Source organism: Chiloscyllium punctatum, chromosome 15, assembly GCF_047496795.1.
Source record: "Chiloscyllium punctatum isolate Juve2018m chromosome 15, sChiPun1.3, whole genome shotgun sequence".
NCBI lineage: Eukaryota > Metazoa > Chordata > Chondrichthyes > Orectolobiformes > Hemiscylliidae > Chiloscyllium > Chiloscyllium punctatum.
This window is the reverse complement of record NC_092753.1, coordinates 59,384,854-59,401,789: the sequence shown is the minus strand read 5'-3', so window position 1 is coordinate 59,401,789 and position 16,936 is coordinate 59,384,854. Positions and strand designations below refer to the sequence as shown.

At 40.8% G+C, this 16,936-nt stretch overlaps 1 protein-coding gene across 1 annotated transcript; it reads right to left on the bottom strand.

The window, feature by feature from the left end:
* Positions 1 to 1,555: 1,555 nt before the first annotated feature.
* Positions 1,556 to 12,668, bottom strand: LOC140486292 (V-set domain-containing T-cell activation inhibitor 1-like). Its single transcript, XM_072585225.1, has 5 exons — positions 12,565 to 12,668; positions 10,663 to 10,712; positions 8,660 to 9,001; positions 4,791 to 5,078; positions 1,556 to 4,021 (listed from the first exon to the last, which is right to left on the bottom strand). Coding segments are annotated over exons 1-5 (735 nt in total). The 5' UTR covers positions 12,567 to 12,668; the 3' UTR covers positions 1,556 to 3,968.
* Between the last annotated feature and the right edge of the window lie 4,268 nt (positions 12,669 to 16,936).

Below are 16,936 nucleotides of genomic sequence, written 5' to 3'. Positions count from 1 at the left end.
TGTAGATGATACACCGCTATTGAGTGTTGTTGGTGGTCAGAGCAAATGTTTGAGGATTTGGTGTGAATTAAGCAGACTGCTTTGTTATGGATGTGCTGTGGAGCTACACTCATCCAGTCAAGTGGAATATAATCCATTATATTCCTGACTTGTGCCTTGTAGGCTGTATGTCAGGAGGTGAATTATTTGTTGCAAGATTCTTAGTTTGTGGCCTGCTCTTAGAATTGTATGTTTGCACATTAAAAGACCCTTCAGCTCATTTAGTCTGCACTAAAACATCCACCTAACTAATCTAATCCTATTTTTCAGCACTTGATCTGTACCCTTGAATGCTTCAGTATCACAAGTATGGCCTGCAGCCATAGGATTTATAGTCCAGTTCAGGTTTTGGTCAATGGTAACCTGAATGTTGGCAGTGGGAGAATTAGCGATAGCTGAAAATGTGTTGCTGGAAAAGCGCAGCAGGTCAGGCAGCATCCAAGGAGCAGGAGAATCGACATTTCGGGCACGAGCCCTTCTTCAGGAATTCCTGAAGATTCTCCTGCTCCTTGGATGCTGCCTGACCTGCTACGCTTTTCCAGCAACACATTTTCAGCTCTGATCTCCAGCATCTGCAGTCCTCACTTTCTCCTAGAGAATTAGCGATAGTGATGTTATCACATGTCAAGGGACGATGGTTAAATTTTCTTGTTGTAGATGGCCGATGCTTTGTGAAGCACAAATATTACTTTCCACTTGTCAGCTCATGGACTGGATATTATCCAGGACTTATAATATTTGGTCATAGACTTCTTCAATCAGATGAGCTGAAAATAGTATTGAATATCATTAGGAAACATGCCCATTTCAGATTTAATGATGGAGGAAAGGTCATTAAAGAAGGAACTGAAGATGGTTCAGCCTAGGACACGGCCCTAAGGAACTCCTGCATAAATGCCCTGGAGATAATAAGATGATTGACCTCTAACCAGCACAACCATCTTCTTTTACATCAGGTACGATTCCAATCAGCAGAGGGACTTTCTCCTGATTCCCACTGACTCAGATTTTGCTAAGGCCCCTGGATGCCAAAAGCAGCCTTGACGTCAAGGTCAGTCATTCTCATCTCCCCCCTTTGGAGTTCAGCTTTGCCGTAATGAAGTCAGTAGCTGAGCAACCCTGATAGAACCCGAATTGAGCATCTGTGAGTAAGTTATTGCAAAGTTTCGAAATGGGTAAACCCTCTTACTGAAGGTCTGCAAGTATTCACAAATAAATCAAAACGTGAACACAATTTGAAACACTTTGATAGAATTTTCAAAGGTTACAGGAAACGATTGCCATCCTGAACATGTATTCATCAAAGCGTTAAGACAGAAGTTGCCGTCGGCGCTGCCCAACACAATTACCTTCTCATTTCCAAGACAATTCCATTCACGCCTCAACTGCTGAAGCTGACTTACCAGGTACATCTTAAAGCACCAAGTGCTTTCCAGGAAATGAGAGGTAAGAAAATAATATCATAAATGAAGATACAGCAGAAATAAATGAGACAAAAGATTTTGCAGAAGGCAAGTGAAAATTCAACCAATGTTTATTAGATATTTGAGCTTTATTTCAATTCAAGCATGCTTTGCTTCAAAAAATAATCCCAAGAATAATAAAAATCACAGAAACACATATCCAAAATGATCTGACAAGAGATTAAAGTGCAGAGTCTTATATGAAGCGGGAATGCCACCCTTGAGATCAGAAAATCCAAATGATTTCTGTCACACAAAACACTGCTCCAGTAGTAACTTGAACAGGTGATGTTGTGGTAATGTCAATGGACTAGCAATCCAGAAACCAAGGCCAATGTCCTGGGGACACAGGTTTGAATCCTATTATGGCAGGTGGCAAACTATGAAGTAAATATAATCTGGAATTAAAAGTTAGCCTAATGGCAACCATGTGGTTACTGTCAGTTATAAAAACCCATATGGTTCACTGATGTTAAGGAAGGAAATCTACTGTCTCTACCTGATCGGGCCTACACGTGACTCCAGACATACAGGAATGTTTTTGTCTCTTAATTGCCCTCTGGGAAATTAGGGATGGTTAATGATTGGCTGACCTACCCAACAACATTGGCATTCCATGAATGAAGAAATATCTTCTACGATCATTTTATAAGCTTACACAATTTGTTGTCTTCCTGGGCAGCACGGTGGCACAGTGGTTAGCACTGCTGCCTCACAGCGCCAGAGACCTGGGTTCAATTCCCGCCTCAGGTGACTGACTGTGTGGAGTTTGCACATTCTCCCCGTGTCTACGTGGGCTTCCTCCCACAGTCCAAAGATGTGCAGGTCAGGTGAATTGGCCATGCTACATTGCCCGAAGTGTTAGGTATAGGGGTAGATGTAGGGGTATGGGTGGGTTGCGCTTCAGTAAGTATAGCCAATCCACCTAATTTGCATACCTTCAGATTGTGGAAGGAAACCAGAACACTTGGTGGAAACCTACACAGACACAGACCCAATAAGGGACCTCCACACAGACAGTGTGACTGAACCCTGGTCCTTGGTGATGAGGCAACAGTGCTAACTACTGTGCCATCATGCTGCCTAATTTCTTTTTTAATTCACTAATGCACCATTTCTAAACTGCTGCTTAATGAATCCAATAAACTATCAGAAAATTGTTAAAAATTATTTATTTTGGACACAGTTCCAAGGTTCACTCGATCCATTCGAAAGATGAAAGGCTTATCTTTTGAGATGAGACTGAGCAGTTTAGGCTCTACTCGCTAGAGTTTAGAACAATGGGAAGAGAACTAGTTGAGATGTTAGAAAGGTTTGACAAGTCGAGGTGGAGTGGGAATGGGAAACAATCCAGAATGAAAGGTCATAGCTTTAGGTTAAGGGGTAGCAGATTAAGACAGAGATGAGGAGGAATTACTTCTCTCAAAGGGTGGCGAATCTGTGGAATTCATTACATAGGAGCATACATAGGCACATACACAGGAACAAACATAGGAATTAAGAGCGGGAGTAGGCAATTCAGCCCTTTGACTGGATTAGTGGTGCTGGAAGAGCTCAGCAGTTCAGGCAGCATCCTGAACTGCTGTGCTCTTCCAGCACCACTAATCCAGTATTTGGTTTTCAGCATCTGCAGTCATTGTTTTTACCCAATTCAGCCCTTTGAGCCCACTGCACCACATAACATGATCATGGCTGATCTTATGCTGGTCTCAATTCCACTTTCCTGCCTGCTCACCATAGACATTTATCCCGTTTATCAGAAACACGAGGGCCGAAGGGCCTGTACTGTGCTGTAATGTTCTATGTTCTATAGGTAGTTTCTTTACTCAGAAAGTAGTAGGGACGTGGAACGCACTGCCTGCAACAGTCATAGACTCACCAACTTTAAGGGCATTTAAATGATCATTGGATAATCATATGGATGAAAAATTGAATAGTGTAGGACAGATGGGCTTCAGATTAGTTCCACAGGTTGGCGCAACATTGAGGGCCAAAGGGCCTATACAGTGCTGTAATGTTCTATGTTCTAACATATCAATTTCTTTCCTCAATCGGTTGATTGATTCTGCATCGAATACACTCGGGGGCAGTGGGTTCCACAGATTCACTGAGAGAAGTAATTTCTCCGCATCTCAGTTTTACCTCAGCCTGGGAATGTCTGGAAACTGAATAAATTGAAAAATGAGACAGACTGATTTTTAATTAGTGACAGGTTTAAGGCTTATGGGACAGGGACAGAATATTGAGGCTGAGTTGAGATCAACCATGGTCATACTAAATGGCAGAGCAGGCTAGAAAGGAAGAATTGCATATTCCTGCTTTTAGCTCTTATGTTTTCTGACAGCGCATATTAGCTCACGATGCTCAGTGTGAACCAGTACACCGTATCCTGCATTTGGAAAAGCTTTGCAAGAATAGAAGAATTATTCAACATTTAAGAGCGTCAATGGTAGCATGCCCTTTGACTTATAAATCAGGAGAAGGTTCTCCATCATCGAGTTGAATCATGTTATGCCCATCTGGAAAAAAAAATGTAAAGACATATTACTATTGCTGCTGCTTGCAATTTCTTACAAGATCTTAATCTGTAAACCCAGTCCTATCGTTAATAAGTTCCACATTGTCAAAGACATCATTGGACAGGTGGAAGCAACAACAACAAAAAAACTGTCTTGCTCAACAAAAAAAAAATGAAGATAACAGAAAGAATAACCACTTTCAACCCTCACCTAAGGGAAGATACTGAGCTTTCTGATATCTCAGCAAAGGCAATGGGGCAAAAGAACAAAGAGAGAGAAGAAGCCTACTGTTGGCAAACAGATGAGACTACCACTTTCAGCCATGGAGCTCAGCTTCATCCATCCCATTGTCCAATCTGTGGTCAGTACACTATTCTGAGCAAAATGTTCCCATCAGCTATGGAGATTAGTATTGCTATTCTTTCCCCACCCAGTATTCCCATTTGGTACCAGTCAATCTTTCTCACCTGTTATGTGTTGTATATCTTTTTCTACCTATTAGGTTATGTACCACATCTAAATTATTGCTTCTTAAGAAACAAATCAACTGCCTTAACATTGCTGATGAATTCTTAATTGCCTATTTTGGATAATCTATGACTTCCAAACCTTAAATCTTATAAAACCCAATACATTTAAAAGAGAAACAAATTCAGAATAGTCCTTTCTCAGCTTCTAAGGTCATCTTATTAACACGCTTCTTCTCCACAACTTATATAATAATTTAAGTTATCTTTAGTATCAACATTGATCTCAGAAATAAACTCACTTGTGAATACAGCTCGAGCAGCCTTGGGCTTTGCCATCCACTTGTGATGTACAGAGCAGACATATTGATTTTTGTCATCACGCTCTCTCTTCAGGTAATGTTCCACATGGTATAATCCATTTTCATCTCTGGACGGGTTTGTTTTATTAATGCTGTTCAAATCATTGCCATGTGTGTCTTTCCAGCTAATCTTTGGTACTGGATACAAGCCTGAATATTTGCAAGTCAGCACGTCATTATTATCACCATCAGTTTGCCAGGAGATGTGGATATCTCCAGTACCCTTTGCTAAGAAAAAAAAAGTGGTTATGATAATAACTAATAATAGTATAAATGAATAATTTCTGATTTTCAACATGCCATTCTGAAAGAAATTATACAGTTAAACTGCAACCAGTTTTACTATATACAGGGCGAACCGGAATCTGTGGAATCATTTTCATGCCCTGAACATATTATAGGAAACGTTCCAGAACCAGGGACCAGGATGCTGCCGGGATGGTACATTTTCCATTTAAATAAATGGGTTCACTCCTACCCGTGGCTTCAGGCTTCCGCAGCAAGTCTTGGAATGTATCCCCTGCGGGTACGGTGGGGGTGGGTCATCTACTGTGACAGTTTTCATAAGAGCCGTTAAGACATTTCATATTCTGTGGTTACTTATGACAGACTTATTTATTGCAGAGCAAATAAAAATGTTACTACCAGGCACTATCGAGTGCATTATGATGATATTATTGAATTTAAATGAAATAAAGGTACCAGAGAATCATGCAGGATTATAGACATGAAGTCATTCAGCCCATTGTCTCAATACTTGGAAAGTGTTGTTTTGCCAAATGCCATATCCCTGTCTTTCCTATAACCAACAGATTTATCAGCCTTAACTACTTGGCCAACTGCTACTTGTCGTGATTTATAGAATCAACTTCAACCCCCTTCACAATGTCCTAGATCCCAGCCACAGTATTTCATTTGTTGAATATTTGAAAATATTATCTGCACTCCTGCTCAAATACAAATAACTTGAAATCTATGATTTCTCGTTACTGACTCACTCACTGGATAGAGTAAGTCAAGAAAGAAACTGTTGTATCAAAACCCCTGATCAGTTTGAAAATCTTGATTAGGCCACCCTTTAATCATCTCTTAACTTTTCAATCTCTCCGCAAAACTGAAATAATACATTTCTGATAGCATCTGATCAAAGGTTTATCAGATTTTTACATCTTTATTGAAATGATGTGCCCCGAGTTGTCCATGTTACTCCAATTGAGACCTAACCAGTGACTGGTCATTTTCCAACACCAGCTCCCTGTTTTATTACAGTGTTCTGCGTATAGTCCTAAGAAAGGATATACATTTTTAATCAGGATATCAGCTTGCTACGCCATCTTTAAGGACTTCTTTTCATATGGACACTGAGGTCCCTTTGCTCATTTGCATTTTCCAAAGGCTTAATTAACTATGCCAAACGTTATGCACAGTTTACTCCAGGAAGACGTTTACACATGGGTTAATGAATGAGATTTATTGAAAAGTGTCTGTCACTGGGCTGGCTGCCAGTATGAAAAAGGCTGTACCTACAGATGGCGTCTGTGGCTCTATGCTTTAACTTCTTTTGCATTTTGCCTGGCTCTTAACCTTTTGATGTCTATATCATTTCATACATTTTCAGACTTTAGTTATATTTCTGAATATATAACTTTAACTATCTTCATTTTTAAAGATTAGTCAGCAATGAAAAGATTGGGTGGTGGGGGAGAAAGAGAGATGGGTCACGGAAGAGATCAGATGGGGCCCATGTTCCCTTTCTCACAGACACAAAGATCCTCCCAGTTGTATCCATTCTCTTTCGCCCCTCACTCCATCCATTCTTCCCCCTCCCCAACAAAGCATCTAAAACTGAAAGTAGCCATCTTACAATGTAGAAATCAGGTCATTTGCTGTTTGTACGCTGATTGCGTACAGAATTCCCGGACCTCCCCGTGGCTTGCCACTTCAACACCCAATCCTGCTCCCATGCCCACATGTCTGTCCTTGGCCTGCTGCAATGTTCCAGTGAAGCTCAACGCAAACTGGAGGAATAGCATCTCATCTTCCGACTAGGCACGTTACAGCCTGCCGGTCTCAACACTGAATTCAACAACTTCAGATGGTTATCCCATCTCGACCCCTCTGTTTTCACTCTGGCTCCGTAATTTTATTTCATTTCATTTTTTTTTCACTGTTCTGTACCTCTTATTTCTTGATTCTCTCTCTTTCTCTCGCTCCCCACTCTCTCATCACCTTTTTCCCACTCCTCTTCCCCCTTTGCTACCCTTCTCCCCTGTTTTCCATTTTGCCTCTGCTTCACCCCTCCCCCCCGTATCCCCCACATATTTTGTCACATAGCACTGGCTTCAGCCTTGGTCATTCACAGCTCCTAATCTCCCTATAATCTCTCTATGCACTGTCATTATCACCTATTGATTGCTACCTTTGCATCTGGAGCCATGACTCACCTTCTCTCATTCTAGTATAAATACCTCCCTATTTCTCCCATTTTTTTAGCTTTGACAAAGGATCAGTAGCTCTTTTCTCTCCTTACAGATGCTGCCTGACCTGCTGAGATTTTCCAGCATTTTCTCTTTTGGTTTCTGCTCACTTTCAATCTTGTCAATCTCTTTCATTTTCTCATTTTCCTCTATTGTTACCATAGAGTTGAAATAGCAGCTCAAATATTTTTGTTCCTTTAACATCCGACGAACATCATCTTTTACACAGACGACCAATCCCCTGCTTTTCCATGCAAATTACTTGCTTTTATTCACAACGCTTCTCTCCCTCAGCAACTCTGGAAAAGACATCAGGGATTTAGATTCATCAGAATTTCAGAATTGGATTATTGTTCAAATGACTACCTATGAACAGGGTGAAGTTTGACAAATTGCATCATCACCACTAATCTCTTGATCGCCCTCATTGCAGCTTCAGTAGAGAATTCTGCACAAATGGCACAATCACTGATCTTTCTGCAAGATCACGTGTTGATTAAGAAATAGAAGCTGGGAATTGGCCATCCATCACATTAGATCTGCTGCGCCATTAAATAAGATCATGGTTCTTCTAATGATAGCTTTAACTTTATTTTCCTGCCTGCCCCCACATACCCTGACTCATCTGTGAATCAAAAAAAATCTAACTCAGCCTCGATATTTTCAATGGTTCAATTGTCCTCTCAGGGAGAATGCCAAATATGAATGACCTTCTGAGACACTAAATTCTTCCTCATCCCTATAACAAAGCTAAGCAGACAGAGACCCATTATTTTTAAACAATTAAAGCTGCCAGAAGTAGGCACACAGGGTAGTTGAGACATAAGCCTTGAGGTGACTTTCAACAGAACTTTTGTGTCTTGCTGAAAATCTTTGAAAGTAAATTTAAGTTAAACCCTCGTGTCACATAGTCATTATAGAACAGTCCATCAAGGCTATTCCAAAATTAACACTCTAAAAATAACAGTTTATCCTATTCTAGGCTCCTCTGACAAGGGAGAGATAGTCTCTCGATATCTACCCTGTCAATCTACAATAGAATTTCATTTTCAAAAGGATCAGCTCTTATTACTCTGTACTCTACTGGTATAGGCTCAACCTGGGAGATCAGGAGAATCCTACAGAACTAAGAGATTAGATTTTCATTATTGCTTAGTTTAGCTATCCAGATGAGACACCATTATTATTGCCTTTCTATAAAAATGAGAACTCATTGCTATAAGAAATAAGATCTGTCCTTCCCTTTGTTGTCATTGGCCATCTTTGTAAAAAAAATTAAAACTTTAAACAAACGATTGTAATTAAAGACAAAGAACAGAACAGCTGACATACCCCATACAGACAGCTCAATTATTTCATCATCAAATCCATGGTTGGTGCTGACATAGCACTTGTACGTTCCTTCATCCCAAACATTAACATCCTTCAGAGTAAGGGATGCATCTCCTCTGTTGACGGCATTGCCTGCAATTGCAGTTCTCTTGGTGTAGTTCTTGTGCTGTTCACTGAAGTCATCTCGATTATCCCTGTATTCGTGGATGGTTTGTTTTTCGCCTACCTTCTCCCAGATCACGACCGGGTTACTGTTGGAACGGCTCTCAAAGGAACATTTGAGAATGACAGTTTTACCAATCTCTGAATCGATATACCGGTCACAGGTTAAAGTGAATGTCTCTGCATAAGGAATGAAAATAATACATTTAAAAACAAATCTTCCAATAAATATTTATTAACTTCCGTTTAAATAAATTTTATATCATTTACTCACAGAGACATAGACATATACAGCACAGTAACAACCCCTTCGATTCAACTCATCCGTGCCAACCAGATATCCAAAATACATCTAGTCCCATTTGCCAACATTTGGCCCATATCCCTCTAAACCCTTCCTATTCATTTACCCATCTGGATGTCTTTTAAATGTTGCAAATGTACCAGCCTCCACCACTTCCTCTGGCAGCTCATTCCATACATGTACCATCCTCTATGGGCCAGCCAATTCTATATCCAAATAGCCAAATTTTACTGTATCCCATGCCTCCCAATTTTCTGAATGGGCCTACTATGGGGAACCTTATCAAATGCCTTACTGAAATCCATATACACCACATCCACTGCTTGACCTTTGTCAAACTGTGTTGTCACCTCCTCAGAGAACTCAATAAGGCTTGTGAGGCATGCCCTGCCCCTCACAAAGCCGTGTTGACTATCTTTAATCAAACTATGTTTTCCCAAATAGTCATAAATGCTATCTCTCAGAATTGTTTCCAGTACCTTGCTTACTACAGACGTAAGACTGACTGGGCTGTAATTGCCAGGGATTTTCCAATTCCATTTCTCGAACAGAGCAACACCATTCATCTCCTTCCAATCAGCTGGTACTACTCCCGTGGAGAGTGAGAATGCAAAGATCATCGCATAGGTGTAGCAATCTCATTCCTCGCTTCCTGTGGTAACCTTGAATGTATCTGGTCCAGGCATGGGGACATATCTATCTTGATGCTTCCCAGAATTTCCAGCACATCCATTTCCTTAAGTTCAACCTGTTCAAGCCTATTAACCTGATCCATGGTGTTCTCACTATCAACAAGGTCCTTCTCTCTCGTGAATACTGAACCAAAAAAAACTCATTTAGGGCCTCCTCTACCTTTTCAGACTCCAAGCACAAGTTCCCTCCACCATCCCTGATTGGTCCTACCCTGTCTCTGATCATTCTCCTATTCCTCACGTACATGTAGGACGCCTTTTAGTTTTTCCCTAATCTTTCTCACTCACCCTTTTATGGGCTCATAGCCAAAGCAGTAACGCAAAGACTAGAACAAACAGCCGTCCCACAAATTCCACAGTTCCCTACAGTAAATGCATCTGTCACACGTCTGCCTACTCCAGCATCCTGTCTGTGCTTTCTGCCAGTTTTTCATTGTCCTCTTCACAGTTCACAACTATACTTTTTTTAACAGTATGCAATTTTAAGGTAGTGCTCTACACATGCAGATTTAGTTTTTTTTACCATAGGTCAAGAAGAACAATGGTCCTGATACTTTCCCCTGGGAAACACAATTACTGCCCAGAAAACTAGTGTTCACCACTATTCCGTTTACTGTTACTCAGTCAAGTTTGTATTTTTGAGACGTGACATCTAATTCCATGCATTCTGGATGTCTACATATTCCACATCAACTGCATTACCTTCACCAACTTCTGTTACTTCATCAAAAACTCAATCTAATTAGTCAAACATGATTTGCCAAAAGTATTTAATATTAGTCATTCATATTTGCATTTTCATTTAGATTCATTCATATGCATTAAAAGGAATAAGAAAAACTTACCAAACTGAGGAAATAGTAAAGAAAGTAGGAGGCAGCACAGTGACAGCATCCTGAAAAAGAATTAACAACTGGTTAGAAGGGAAGAACTTGCACTGACTAAATTTGAACCATGGTTGCAGATGACAACATTATCCGAAAGGGTACAGTTCTGCAACCATACATCAATGATTTGGATAAAATCAGAGGGACAACAATCTATAGTCCCAAATAATATTAAAATTGGAGTTCTCGTCAATATTTAGAAGGGAACAACAATAACGAATTGAGAAGATGATGCAATGCAGAGAAAGGTGGCAGACAGAACTGGTGCAGCCAAATGGGAAGCGTTTTCAGAAAGGGGCAATGCGAATGAATCAGAGAGACAATGTGACATAGTGCACGGGTGGGGGAGCAGTCCATCAGGAAGGATGCGAGCCTGAGAGAGGTGACGATTCCAGGCAGCAGCAGAGGCCTGCCAATTAAAGGTTCACTGCTCAGATCCGCTGTCAGTGTGCAGACTGATGAGCATTGGCAAAGAGCTGCAACTGGCCTCAGGAGCCATGGTAAATTGAGGAAAAAGCGAGGCCATGTTCTTTGGGAACTGGGCCAACCAATCTTTTAGCCCGTTCACTGTCAGGACAGATTACCTGAATCTGCTGGGAACATTGCTTGGAGGGGGAGGGCATGCACAAATTCTTGTGAGGAGTATAACACCAAAGTGAGGCAGAAACTAGGCTTTTGGGAGCACCACTCTCTCTCCATTGCAAATGGAAACCTGGCCATTGGGTGTGAGTCACTCTCTCTGTTATTGTATGTGGCACAGGTCTAGCCCATTCCCCCAAATTGTAGTTTCAGTCATCTTGCACTTCACCTGGAAGCGTAAGATGGATCATATCCACAGGGGCACCATGTACAAAACTCTGGATAAGTGGAAAGAATGTACCCAACACCAACCTTATCCTGATGGCCATCTGAACCCTGAGGCACACCACTAGTTACTGATTACCAACCAGAAGAGCACTCATTTATTGCCAGTCTTTCAGTACCTTCTCAAGGGCAATTAGAGTTGGTCAGAAAAAAATGTATCACTAATATCAAATATCCGCTTTTTGAAAAAAACTTCTCCTTGCCTTTGCTTGTTACAGAATCACATGCACAGCCCATCCCCTAACCACCACTCTTAGGCCACACTGTTCATAACCTGTTGTAAAAGAGTGCAAATAGGGCCCATTTCTCTAGCGATAGGAGTTGAGGTGTGACCTGATAGAGCTGGTTAAAAACAAAGACTTGCGGGTATGGCAACTTTCAGAATTATACACTCTCTGTCCCAAAGAACACAGCCAAAAGCAGTTGTTGTATTGTGGAAAACCCAAGAGTTTTATAACAGGGGTTTGATGGAGGCCTTGAGATTACCAGGGAGCCACAAAAACAGGTCACACGTGGGTTCAAGCTTCTGTGTGCCTGTCCAATGTCAATGTGGCCATATGAGAGTTTTGTGGAGCAGAGGCACTGACCCTATCTCTGCACCAGACGGTCCAGGTTAAAGTCCCATATGGGATGTGATGACCACTTTCGGCTGTCCGAACACACCCAACAGGAAGGTTTAAGAGATAGAACCGTGCATTTCGGCCGATTGGCCTGATTTCATATTGTAGTTTCCAAAATTCCTTCGATACACTGCCATGAAGTATTTTTCATTTATAAAATAACTGTACCGCATTTCTTACAATCACAACGAAGTTCATAAACACGAATTTGCTCTTTTGATATCGAAAGTACTCTACGCAGAACATTAACACTCATTCTTAAAAGGTCTGCTTGAAGGACTTGTTCATCATCAATCAGCAGAACATTTTAATATTCATCTACACTTAACGTTATTTTAAAACAACCTATCGGCAAGAAACGTTGAGTATAACTTACATTATGTCTCAATTTTAATGAGAAACAATGATCCCACATCAGTGCAAACAGGAACACAAACTGCTCTGTCATCCGCCCAGAACTGGGTGTAATCTCCTATTGAAAGGCCACTTTCCCTCTCGTCACTTGTATCTGGGCAGAAGTATCATTTACAGGTTAGAAATAACGACCAGACTAAAGGTGAATCCAATTTTAAATTTCGCGACGGGTCGCTCAGTATTGGATTTATGATAAGGTTTGTGTGATAAATAAACGTAAGTGAGTTCTCACTCTATGGTAGGCGCAGAGTTTATTCCAAAAGCGTTGTTGATCAGAAACATAAAGGATGTGAAATGTATTTCTACTTAGACGGTGACCAAGAGTAAGGGCGATTTACAAACTGCTCGCCTGAGGATAGAGAAACGAAACCGAAACAAATGCTGCGTCGCTGCTTGTTACCACCATTTGCTGTTTCATTTACATTCTCAGTCACACGTACATTGAAAGGGGGGGAAAAAAGTTCTTGTGTGAGTTCAGCAGCCGGAAGACCCCACTGCCATCTGTCCATTATCTTCGCACTTGTTTCTCCCACTTTGGTACCGCACAAAATGTCTAGCGATATGAAATCGATTCAAAGGAACATAGGACCTGAAATCGACCATTCAGCCCATTGAGGGTATGTGGCATCATTCAACGAGATCATACCTGATCAAATAACCCTCAACTCCATTTTCTTACCTTTTCCCCATCATCCTATGTTTCCCATGCTGATTAAAAATCTGTCCATCTCACTTTGAATATCTTTAACAACCCAACCTCAACAGCTCCCTGCATTAAAGAATTCCACAGATTCATGATCCTCTGAGAGGAGAAAGCCCCCCCCCCCCCCCCAATTCGGAGACTATTCCCTCTGGTCCTAGATCTTCCACAAGGCAAAACACATTTCCTGTGTCAAGTCCTCTAAGAACCTTACATCTCTGTATTCTTCTATATTCAAATAAGTACAGCCTTGGCCTAAGCAGCAGCATAAGCTAATAAGCAGCAACAATTCAGTGAACCTTCTCTGGACTGCCTCCAGTGCCAGTATATCTCTCAACAAAAAAAGAACTCGGAATGCTGGAAATCTGAAACAAAACAGAAATTGCTGGGACATCTCAGCAGGTCTAGCACCACCTGTGGAGAGAAATCAGAGTTTGGTATCCAGTGACCTTTCTTTCCCCTGTCCTGTAGCTTTTAGTCTTTTTACATGTGAATAATGTTCAGCTTCCTGGTAATGTGCATAACCTCATATTTTTCCACTTTATTTTCCATGTGCCAACTTTTCCCTTTGGCCTAGCCTGTCCATATCCCTCTGTAGACTTTTTGTCTCATCCTCACCACTTGTCTTTCCAATTTTTTTTGTGTCATCCACAAATTTGGCTAAAGTGCATTCACTTCTCTTCCAAGTCATTAATATATTTTGTAATTACCTGTGGCTCCATCACTAATCCCACGGCACTCCACTAGTTACAGGTTAAGGACCTTCTTATCACAATTTTTTGTCTTCTATTAGTCAGTCCTCTGTCTATAATATATTACAAACATGCTTACGTGAACACCATATTAGGTAGCCTAATGTGTTGTCACTTCTCAAATGCTTTCTTAAAACCCACAAGTATCCACAACACTTCCTTCCCACTTTTGTGTCATGCACAAACTTGACTATCATCCTCATCCAAGTCATTATTACATATTGTAAATAATTGTGACTGCAGTAATGATCCTTGTGGCACACCACCAATCACAGGTTGCCACATTGAAAATGACTTCACTTTCTGCCAACTCTCAGCCTTGTATCCATGTTAATGTCCTACCCCCAACACCATGGGCTCTTATGAAGTAGCCAGATGTTTGGTACTTTATCAAACTTATTCTGAAAATCTAAATACATTACATGCATTGATTCCCCCTTTATCTAACAGGCTTGTTATCTCATCAAACAATTCAAATAAATTTGTCAGGGATGGATTTCCCCTCATGAAGCCCTGATGACTCTGCTTGATGATGTTACATATTTCTAAATACTTTCTTATTACATTCTTCATCACATTTCCCCAATAACAGACATGAATTTAACTAGCCTCCAGCTACCTTTTTTTCTAGCTACCTTCCCTGTTTAAATAAAAGTGTTATGTTGGCAGTTTTCCAGTACTCTGGGACTTTTAAAGAATCTAAGAATTCCTGGAAGATTATGACCAGTGCATCCACTACCTCTATAGCTCTTTCCTTTACTATCTTAGGATGCATCCAATCTGTTTCTGGGGATTTATCACACTTTAGTTCCTTAGTAATAATTATTATATTTATTTCCTCTCTTCCTTTTGCCCCTTGAATATTTAATAATTTTGGAAAACAAATAGTGTCTTCCAATTTGAAGATTGATTGGAAATCAATTGATTGATTTGAAGATCGTCTGGAAATGAACCTTTCAGCTCAGCGAGCAAACGTACATCCAAAAGATCATAACCATTAACCTGTATATGTGATGTTATTTCATTTATTTTGTTCTGAATGCTATGTGAATTCAAGCAAAAGAGCCATTAATTTTATTTTTTTACCCATTTTCCCCTTTTTACCTGATTTACTGCTGTAGTTCTATGTTTGTATACTCTGTCCCTTTCTGTCCCACTGTGGTTTTTGTTATCCAAATAGCTGTCCTGGAAGACAGCCATATCATTTTGCTTTGTAATCTTATGTTTCCACACTCCCAATCTCTCCCTCCCTCTAATTTGTGTGAAGCCCTCTTGACAGCCCTAGTCATTCTGGTAACCAGGACACTGGTCCTAACCTGGTTCAAGTGAATTCCATTCCATCTGCAACTGCAGGCAGCTAATGACAGCAAACTAATAAGCACCATCTAGCAGAGAGCTATCTTGACAGGCCAAAATCATTAACCTGTTTTGAAGAAGTAATTTGACAATGCAAATCATTACAAGATGGTTGGTTTGGGTTTTATATTTGGCAAAATTACTTTATTTATCCACATACAGTGAGGATACAGAGTCACAGAGTCATATAGAGATGTACAGCACAGAAACAGATCCTTTGGTCCAACTCGTCCATGCCAACCAGATATCCTAAATTAATCTAATCTCATTTGCCAGGACATGGCCCATAACCCTCTAAAGCCTTCCTATTCATATACCTGTCCAGATGCCTTTTAAATAGTGTAATTGTACTAGCTTCCACTACTTCCTCTGGCAGCTCATTCCATACATGTACCCCAATCACCTCGCCTAAGGGTGTGAAGAGGTTGCCCCTTAGGTTTCTTTCCCCTCTCACATTGAACCATTGTCCTCTAGTTCTGGATTCACCCACCCCAGGGAAAAAATTCTTGTCGATTTACCCTATCCATGCCCCTCATGATTATATAAGTCTCTATACGGTCACCGCTCAGCCTCTGATGCTCCAAGGAAAACAGCCCCAGCCTGTTCAGCCTCTCCCTATAGCTCAAACTCACCAACCCTGGCCACATCCTTGTAAATCTTTTCTGAAACCTTTCAAGTGCACAACATCTTTCCAATAGGAAGGAGACCAGAACTGCATGCGATATTCCAAATGTGGCCTTACCAATGTCCTATACAGCCGCAATATGACCTCCTAACCCCTATATTCAATGCTGTGATCAATAAAGGAATACATACCAAATGCCTTCTTCACTATCCTATCTATCTGCAACTCTACTTTCAAGGAACTATGAACCTGAACTCCAAGGTCTCTTTGTTCAGCAACACTCCCTAGAACCTTAAAATTAAGTGTATAAGTACTGTTCTGAAATGCTTTTCCAAAATGCAGCACCTCGCATTTATCTAAATTAAGCTCCATCTGCCACTCCTCAGCACATTGGCCCATCTGATCAAGATCTTGTTGTACTCTGAGGTAATCTTCTTCGCTGTCCACTACACCTCCAATTTTGGTGTCATCTCGCAAACTTACTAACCATACCTCCTATGTTCACTCCAAATCATTTATATAAATGATGAAAAGTAGTGTACCCAGCACCAATGCTTAGGCACACTGCTGGTCACAGGTCTCTAGTCTAAAAAGCAACCCCCCACTGCCTCCTTCTGTCATCTACCTTCGAGCCAGTTCCGTATCCAAATGGCTATAAGATCTATGAGAGCTAACCTTGCTAACCAGTCTACCATGAGTAACCTTGTCGAATGCCTTATTGAAGTCCAGACAGATCACATCCACCCATCTGCCCTCATCAATCCTCTTCGTTACTTCTTCAAAAAACTCAATCAAGTTTGTGAGACATGATTTCCCACACAGAAAGCCATGTTGACTATCCCTAGTCAGTTCTTGCCTTTCTAAATACATGAACATCCTGTCCCTCAGGATTCTCGCCAAT